The following is a 10,149-nucleotide window of genomic DNA, read 5'->3' on the forward strand; positions in this document are numbered from 1 at the left end:
GTCCCTGAATAATATTGGAGTTGCAAGAACATACAAAATATTAGTTGTTATATAACATATAAGTAAAGTTTTTTATTTTCCGATTATAGCCTCTCTCAAAACACCTTCAACATATTCTTTGAACCCAATTATTATCTACTTATGAGAAAACATTAAAAAAGTATTAGAGATTGAAATTTAAAAATATATGCAGAATAATGTAACAAAATTACCTTGATAAAGACTAGGTGATTGTGTTTCATCCTCATCTTGAGTTTCCTCAAAACTTGGTGGCATGGATTGACGATTGATACTATTCATTCATTGCCGAATCATTGCATTCTTCCTGAAACAACTTCTCAATATTTACAATTTTGATTCGAAGCTCATATCTTTCTTGGTTAACTATTTCCAAGTCTTTTCTAAGTTATTAAAGCTCTTGACTTTGTATCCACCCATTTGATGAAGAAGATAAGCCACGATAATAAGGCTTATATCCGATCATAGTAGATTCCAGATGATGTAACCCCAATAAGGCTTATAATATTGGGCCAATGCCTAGGCCCATTCCTTTTGATATTCTTTTATTTTCTTTATTTCTTTTATTAAATAAATTTCTTTTATTAAATAAATTTCTTTTATTAAATAAATTTTTTTATTAAATAAATGTTGTTTTAATTGAGCTTGTTTTGTTAAATGCAGTCCCTTTTTCCAAGTTACCACCCAAGGAAACATTTTAATGGATTTCGGCATCAGCTTCGCAGCCCAATATCATTTAATTCCAACATGGGCCGAGATCCTTGCTTTTATCAGCAGCCCATTTTCTTTATCGTTCAAGTCTTATGCGGATGCACTAATTTTCATCTCCGCATCAGCGTGCCAACCAACACTTCAAGTTGCAATGTGGGCCTCAAAGTAAAGCTTCAGAGTGAGAATTCTAATTTTCCTTCTTTCACGCGTGGCCTCACTTCACATTTCTCTTCATTGTCGAAACCCAACCTCTGCTACGGTTTCTTGCCCTTGCTTCACATTTTTTTCTGCCAGTTTCACAGTGCTGTGTTAGCAGCCACGTTTTCCTCACCATAATACCCGTTAGGGTTTAGTTTGCATTCCTAAACCTAAATAGCATCTCTTCCCATGTCGTTATGATGTTGTTAGACGACCGTTCTTCTTTCCTTTCATTCTTTTCTGGTTTCCTTTCTCCTATAAAAGGTGAACCACTCTTTGTAATAGATTTAGCTTAGATGAATGTTAAACAGATTGGTTGAGGACACTCCCACTTTCGTCTATGCTCAAACCCTAAACCCTAGATTAGGTTTTAACCTCATTAGGGTTTACCAAACTAGTGAGATTCGAGTTTAAATACCATACCCGAACAGTTCCGCTGCATTTCCCTCGGTGGAACGCCGATTGGAGAGTTTTTCCAATGAGTACCGCGATGGAGGAGCCTTATCAAGTTGTATTCAGAGCCACTCGATTCCCGGAGGTCTTCAAAGATAAGTATCCAAGCCTTATCTCTATTGTTTTCTTCTTCATATGTTTGAATCCGTTTTGTTCATGATTGCTTGCGTTTTTGAGTTTGCCTCTCTGTTTGAATCTGTGCCGTGGTGAATTTTGTGTTAAAATTGATTCACTGTCTTATTCTAATTTCCTGAATCAATACTGATGATATCATGTCTAGCTCTCTGATTCTGCCGTTCAATGTATGTCATAGTTAGGTTTTCATTTCAGTTTTGATTACCTAGCTTTGTATTTTATAATCTCGTGTTTTTGTCTTAGGTTTTGTTTAGTTCGTTTTATATGTCGCTAATTCCATAATAGTGTTGCCTAATTTGAGTATTTTTCACTGTTTTGTCTATTTCAGTTCATGTTTTATCTATCACATGCTTAGTTTCCTCTGTTTGTCGAGTTCACATATTGCTACCAGTTCATTAGCAATGTTCTGCAGTTCATGATTATAGTTGTTTCAGTTAATTCGTGCTTGTTGTTCCATTCACTGTTTTGCTTCCAAAATTGCTCTCTATGATTTTGAATTTCTGTGTTTGTCATGCACTTTGATTCTGGTGGCCAAGGATTGCTGTGACCGACACACCTCAAGCACATTCCATCACGATAATCTGATTCATATCAACATCTATGTGTGGAACTACAGGCTTGGTCACGTGAAAGCAAAGGCTAAATCTGTGTTATTTTTGTGCTTGGCCAGTTAGTTGCCTTTGATGCAGTTTCAAAATATTTTCAGAGTATATGCTAATTGCTTCCAATTGCTATTTCATTGTTATAGTTCATTTTCTGCTGGAGTCTTATTTCAATGTTTCTTATTCATCATTGAAATTGGCTTAATCCTATTGCAATTTTACTATGTTTTGATTTTGTTATCCATTATGATGCATCTTATGTGCATTAGTTCATATTTATACACATGCATCTATTAGCTTTATGGCTAATTGAATCTAAATTCAGAACTGTAATCTGTGTCTATTTGCTTGAGTTGCCACCATTTGCTTTCAGATTCCTTTCAAGTATTGATTCTTGTTGATGCTCTTTTAAACTGTCACATTATTTGTGTCCAACTAGTGTTATATCATTGTGTTGAACTCTGAATTGAAGAATCCGTGTGATATAACTGAACCTGCAACATTCTGAGTTGTGCTTTTAGTTGAAATAAAAATTGAATTTGTTTGTTGTGTTCATTTGTTCTGTGACAGAACCATTTATGTCCGTGCTCCATATGTTTCTTTGGCCATAACTGGTCTATGAATCAACCTCTTTGTACTTGCATCAATTGCATTTTTGTGTTGTGCATCAGCACCTTGTTTCATTGCAGTGCTGATTAGTGATTTTATGATGCATTGTCTGAGGCTTTACTTGGTAGATTTTCCATGTTTGTGTGCAGTTTAATGCATGTTCTGAATCCAATTGTCTGTCTGGTATCCTTACTTGTTGCTTTGATGCAGTGCTCATTTTGGCCATATTAATTGTCTTCAGTCAGCGTCAGTTTGTATCTGTTCTGCTAAATTGTTCTTTGAGCATGGTGTTTTCCTTGTTTGCATAAAGCTGGCTTGGTTGATAACTGATTTATGGTCCTGGTTCTGCACTATCCGAGTCTTATTGTCTTGTGTGTTTTTCATCATTTTTTTTCTTTTTTTGAGTTGAATTATTTGAACTCTATCATGTGCACTTGATCACTGATTTGGTATTGGCAATTGATAATGTTGTGTGTTGTTGCTTAAGTTCTTTGCGAGCTGACACGAAAAAGAGAAAGAAATCAGTGAAAAGAAAACGAAATATGATGCCAAAAACAAATTACATGAAAAGTAATTCTGGTTTGCCAAGTGAAATTTTGATAAAGTGCTTTGAGTAAAAATCGTGCTACAACATCACATATTTTGCTACTTTCTTTTTCAATGTCATTTGCATATGCTCTTGATTCAACTTGTTTTGTGTCTTTTTGATTTTAGTTTTTGGAAATCTTGTTCTATACACATTCCTTAGGTTCTCTATTGAGTGTCATCCTTTGTTGCTTTGCGTTTTTCTTGATTGTCTTTATTGGCCATCCTTTGAGTTTGTCTATTACATCTTTCACTTGATGTTGTCCAAATTTTTTTTTCATATTTGAGCTTTTCTTCTTTTCTTGATTCTTTTTACTCTCACACAGCAGCTTGACTTCGCTTGTTCTGTTTTAGATTCTCCCATCTCACTGTTTTTTGCAACCTTGTAGGTGAAGTCTCTTACGAGAGTAGTGGAGTGGTGCAAAATCTTTTGGGGACTCAACTGCCGAGAGGAAAAAGGAGTGAGCTGGGACTTCAAAGTAGTGCAAACACTTGAGGGAAGGCTGGCCGAGAGCTTGAGAGAGACATAGATTAGCCTAGTTTTACTTTTTGTCATTATTTCTGTTTAGTATCACAACTTTTGGGTGTTTTTTTTAGTTTGCTGTTTCTTTGCCCTTTCCTTTGGCTTAGGTGGGAAAATGCTTTAGAGCAATCCCATCCTTAGCATTTAATTGTAATAGTTTTTAAACGTGTAATGTGAAATTCAAGGGGTTCCAAAGGCCACTTGTATCTTCACTTAGGTTTTTCGTCTAGTTTATGTTTTCAATCTTTATGTTTTATGTTTTTATGCTTTCAATGTCCAGGTTTTGTGTGATTTGTGTGTTTGCCATTTATGTTTTAGGTCACCGTGATATCTAGGTGCAATGTGTTTAACACCTAGTTGACCTTCTTTTGGTCTTTAAGTTTTCACTCTCTTCACACATTTTGTCCAATTGTTTTCACACAATTTGTCTTGCTTTGAATTTTTCTTGAGAATTTTTGTGAAAGAATTTTAGAGATCTCTGACTAGGAAAGGCTTGGTTCCTAAGCTTGTCCATGTGACTCACCTCCCTTTCCTGGGAGTATCTCTAGAAATCTTTTCCACTATTTTCTCTTTAGAAATTCATCAACATCTTTGTGAAAAATTGTTTTGCTAAAAGTGTTTTTCAAAAGTGTTTGACAATGAGTTTTTCTTCTAGCCGTATGCATGTAGATAGGCATAATAGTGTGCATTTCGGTAGACATAATAATCATGAGTTGCATCATACCATTTATAGTGACATTCCTTTCTTTGGGGAAGATATGGGACCAATATCATTTAGAGATTGGATGTGGGATACTGAGAAATTGGTGCAACCTTTGTTTAGTAAATATAGTCATATAGACATTTTTAGGCATATTACATCTAGGTTTGTAGGACGTGCATTTGATTGGTGCCAAGAGAGGCAATATAGAGTGAAAAAGGGGAGAACCTCATGCATCAATACATTTTATGAATTAAAAACATGCATGTGGAAACATTTCATTCCCTCTTCATTTAGGATGACTAAAGCACAACGAGCTAAGATAGAAGACTTCATTGACATTGGGGATGCATTCATCCAAAACATTGCTAAGTTTTCTAGACTAGAAAAAGATTTTAAGCACAATTTGGACATGCTCTTGAGTGAACAGAGAAAGAGAGCAAAACATAAGAAAGAGCACGCAAAACTTAAAAAGCTTGAGAGTATGAAAAGAAGAGATAAAAAGAAGAACTTGAGAAGCTTTGTGCTAAAAGAGAACAAGAGGAAAAGGGGATAAAAGAGAAGAAAAAAAGAGAGGAAGAAGAAAAAAACTTGAAGCAAGAGAGAAAATAAAACAAGAAAGTGAGCATGAAATACAATCACAAGTAGTGGAAGTGGAGTTAAAGAGCAATTTAAAAGCAAAAAGGGAACTCATTGTTAGGGATTTGGTGCTCAATCTTTCACTAATTCCTTCCATTAAGTTCCAATTTTCAACAAAAGTTTTCCACTCTTTAAACTCTTCCCACTCCTTCATTAAATCTTTTGTTTTGTTTCCTACTCAAACTTTTTGTTTCCCATCTCATTCCCTTATTTCATCCTCTTCCATATCTTGTGTCAAAACACACTTTGACTCTAAAATTCTTTTTTAAAATCAGTTTAGTCACAGTGTGAAACACTATTTTTGTGAAGTGGGTCTCATACCATCCTTTTCAATCTTTCAAAGCCCATTTTCACAACTTTCCCAATCAATTTTATTGCATGGTTTTTATGATTTTAATTCACTTTTATTTGATGACTACTACATATTTGTTTTTGATCTTGGTGGAACTCTAACTTTCGTTGCTATGGGCCTTTAATAAATCTCTAGATCTGAGGACAGATCCTCTTCAAGAGGGAGGGGATGATGTGACCCCAATAAGGCTTATAGCATTGGGCCAACGCCTAGGCCCATTCCTTTTAATATTCTTTTATTTTCTTTATTTCTTTTATTAAATAAATTTCTTTTATTAAATAAATGTTGTTTTAAAATTGGGCTTGTTTTGTTAAATGCAGCCCCTTTTTCCAAGTTGCCACCCAAGGAAACATCTTAATGGATTTCGGCATCAGCTTTGCAGCCCAATATCATTTAATTCCAGCATGGGCCGAGATCCTTGCTTTTATCAACAACCCATTTTCTTTATCGTTCAAGTCTCACGCGGATGCACTAATTTTCATCTCTGCATCAGCGTCCCAACCAACACTTCAAGTTGCAATGTGGGCCTCAAAGTAAAGCTTCAGAGTGAGAAGTCCAATTTTCCTTCTTTCACGTGTGGCCTCACTTCACATTTCTCTTCATTGCCGAAACCCAACCTCTGCTACAGTTTCTTGTCCCTGCTTCACGTTTTTTTCTGCCAGTTTCACGGTGCCGTGTTAGCAGCCACGTTTTCCTCACCATAATCACCGTTAGGGTTTAGTTTACATTCCTAAACCTAGATAGCATCTCGTCCCATGTCGTTAGGATGTTGTTAAATGGTCGTTCTTCTTTCCTTTCATTGTTTTCCGGTTGCCTTTCTCCTATAAAAGGTGAACCACTCTTTGTAATAGATTTAGCTTAGATGAATGTTAAACAAATTGGTTGAGAACACTCCCACTTTCATCTTTGCTCAAACCCTAAACCCTAGATTAGGTCTTAACCTCGTTAGGGTTTACCAAACTAGTGAGATTCGAGTTTAAACACCATACCCGAACAGTTTCGCTGCGTTTCCCTCGCTTTCCGCGAGATTCAATCGGTGGAATGCCGATTGGAGAGTTTTTTTGGCGAGTACTGTGACGAAGGAGCCTCATCACCATTCCAAGGCCATATATCCTGCCATTCTTGGTTTCAGCTACATCACACCAAACATCTAATTCATTTTGTGGAGGAATTCCTTAGGTAGATGCACATTGTGTTAATTCTTCAAAATTCCGTGTAAATTCTTCCTATTAACATAAATACATATATATAAAAAATTTCATTATGATGAATTCATAATTTAAAAAAAAAAAAGCATGCAATATGGTAAATCTAGGCTCAAGGGTGGTGTAATTGTTGGAGTAGCTACTTAATCTGTTAGACCAATAATTCGTTGTCAATTTTATCTGCTTCTAGAAACATATATATGCTATCTTCAAACAAGTAATTACAATTTAGTTACATATTTCCTATTTATCACTATAAAAGTTAATTTTATGTTGGTATGACTGATTGGATCAAGAAATCTAAGAAAACTACATGAAACAAACTTTGTTCAGGGAGATTCTCATACATCCTAAAAGCTTGTTCATATTATCACACTAAGAGACTGTACACTATAAATAGTTAAAATAACTAATCAAGGATATATTATATATGAAACATTGCTTTTCCTATAAATTAATGGATTACCAAGTGTTAAGACTTTGGCAAGTGTACCAAGTCGCGCAAGTAGTAACCGGTAAGACCGGGATATCGTTTTCCAAGAGACTCGTGTATACTAAATAATTGCGTAATTAGTGACTAATTTAAACTAATGAATAAATCCATAAGTTGGGTTTTTGTATGCAAGAAATTAAATATTACATAAATAAGTAAAATTGAACTTGGATATTTGAAGACTCTAGAAAATGGTAAAGATTAGAAATGCAATGGATTGATATTGTTGGAGTTAGACTTCACCTACTTCACTCTCATGTATATTAAACAATAAAACTCTTCTCCATTAATTACTAATGTCAACCCACAAGTCTACTCAAACCCTAATCCCTTAGTTGAATGAGCCTAGGTTTCCTTATTTAGAGCCAACTCCTTGAATCCCTAAATAAACAAACCCATTTTACAAATTAGGGTTTAAGACAACTAATGGGTCAAGTTCCATTCCTAGATACAAGTTCCATTAGGTATCTTGTTCCAAATCTAGGTTTCAAGAGATATTTTCCAATACCTAATGACCCAAATATCATGCAATGAATGGTTAAAACAAAGCAAGCTTTAAATACATAAACAAAGATACTAGCAATCAATGGAAGAAGCATATATATATTCAAACCATTCAAAAATACATGAAAGTTCAGTGGCTACATCTAACCCCAACAAAAATGGGTTTAGCTCTCCATTGTCATGGAGAGCTCAAGCTTACAAAATGGAAGTGGAAGAGGGAGGAGATACAAAGAGGAAGAAAGGGTAGTTCCCACTAGCCCTAGCAGACCTCCAAGCGTTCCAAAACGTGTTACTCGAGCTCCAAAGTGTCCAAGATAAGTTTCCCCTCGCGAAAATAGAAGAAAAAGAGCCAACTTGCCACATCAGCGTGAACTGGCGCCTGGCGGAAACCTCTCATTGCCAGGCGCTAGTGATCAAACAGTGGTCACCAGGTGCCGCCAGGCGGTGAGCTACTCTGTCACCTGGCGCCTTCATTCTGCTGCTAGGCGCTGGCATTGTGTCGCCTGACACTTCCTATTGACATTTTCCTTCGGGTCACTCATTAGTCTGGATTTTTGGAACAAAGCTTCCTATCTACAAAAAGGACACAAAAATGGGGATTAGTGGTATATTTAGATCAATGTAACCCAAAATGTATTTATTTACAAAAGTAAGGTAAAATTGAGGATTAAGTAGGTTAAAAGCTTTGGAAGAGATGATTTTGCTAATAAAATGTAGCTTGGATAATGGTAAAAATTAACATTATCACCAAGGCTATTGGTGCATTCTACAACCAGTTAGAGAGACTATGATCTCCGAGACTATGATCTCAAATGACTTAGGTAAAAAAGGAGTTGATTGCTCTAAACGAGAACAAGATTCCTTGAGATACCTTTTGGATTTTGTTTTCTTTCTTGTAGAAAAACACAAATATACAATATCATTTCTAAATTACTCTATGTATTAATGTCAAACACACTATACATGAAAACTTACTCTTCTATTTTCTTATAGGACATAATTTATCCATAAACTTTTTCATCTTTTCTATAGAAGGAAACAAAATCCCAATGACAGTTAAAATAAAACCTATGGCATGTATAAAAGACTATTCCCAACATAGTAGACCTTCGACAATCATGATAAAGAATGATTAAGCAAATGGCTAGCCACACATTCATTCCTTCCCAATGTAAGCAAATCGTGAAAGTAAAACCACCTTGTCGTGTATTGTTGCTAGTAGTAAGGCATGAGTTGAAATAATTGAATCATTCATTTGTATCTTATAGTGCAATAACCCAGTCCTTAAGTTTTGAAGAATTGCAAATAATTTGGTCATTTCGTCAAATCAAACATCATCTTTAAAACATACTTTAAAAATTAACTTGACATGTAAAGAATATGTCAAGTCACTAGTTTTTATTTTCTAAAATTTGAGTAGAAACATTAGAACATACTTACACAAGCATTCCGTAACAAATAAAGAAAAATAAGTGTTCAAATGTAAAATAAGTTGCAACATTGATAAATATCTTGTACTTTCCTCCCCAAAGTTTCATCAAATAGGTAGCAAATATGCACAGAGGACATTAACTCTGTCATGCAAGATCTCATTACAATATACTGAAAAGTATAATTAGTTATTTATTTATTTTTCAATTTCAACTCACAATGGAAAGTGTGTTCTAGAAAGTTATTTCTTAGTTTTAGTTACTGAGAAAGGAATTGAATAAATGCAACTATTAACATCAGTTACAAACTAAGGTATAAACCTATGCAAATCTGTATATTGATATAGCTGCAATCATATATTCTGTTAATGAATATTAGTAGTGGAAACAACTTTTACTTTGAACATAAATGAATGTGAAGATCCATAAAAGCGTGATGGTGTAGTAAAGGGACACACAAGAGTTTATTACATTTACTTGCTTTGATTTTGTATCAACCCAAGAGTTGTCCTTACATCGTTGGTGTGTGCTGTGAAACAAATATACTAATGTTGGAGGCATTCCATTCATCTTTGTCTAAAAAAAATAGAATAAATTTTACACAAGTATGCATATTTTCTTTATATATATATATATATATATATATATATATATATATTGAAAAGTTATAAAAAGAAAGTAGTTAGCAAAACACGTGTGAAGAGACCCTCCAAAATCTCCAGAGTTAGAGACTCAAATTCTTTTCCAGTCATGCTTTTCATTTTGAATTTCTTAGATGCCCAATGCTCACATAATATATCCCATGTACTATCTAAAATCCAATTTGGCTTAGTATTGATTTCTTGAGCCTTTGTAGACTACTTTTCATGATAACAACACCTCTTATTTCAAAAATTTTTCTTGCCATCTATGATCTGGAGGACAAATCGAAAATTTTTTCTGCATTAATAAGAAAAAAAATTTATTCATAGATAAAACTAATATATACATCA

The 10,149-nt window shown here is 34.6% G+C and overlaps 1 protein-coding gene across 1 annotated transcript; it reads right to left on the reverse strand.

The window, feature by feature from the left end:
* Positions 1-409: 409 nt before the first annotated feature.
* On the reverse strand, positions 410-9,727 carry LOC114163597. The gene is made up of 3 exons (XM_028047903.1): positions 9,556-9,727; positions 6,624-6,699; positions 410-497 (listed from the first exon to the last, which is right to left on the reverse strand). The coding sequence occupies exons 1-3, from the start codon at positions 9,725-9,727 to the stop codon at positions 410-412; spliced, it is 336 nt and encodes a 111-aa protein (XP_027903704.1).
* Positions 9,728-10,149: the final 422 nt, after the last annotated feature.

Source organism: Vigna unguiculata, chromosome 9, assembly GCF_004118075.2.
Source record: "Vigna unguiculata cultivar IT97K-499-35 chromosome 9, ASM411807v1, whole genome shotgun sequence".
In the NCBI taxonomy this organism is placed as follows: Eukaryota; Viridiplantae; Streptophyta; class Magnoliopsida; order Fabales; family Fabaceae; genus Vigna; species Vigna unguiculata.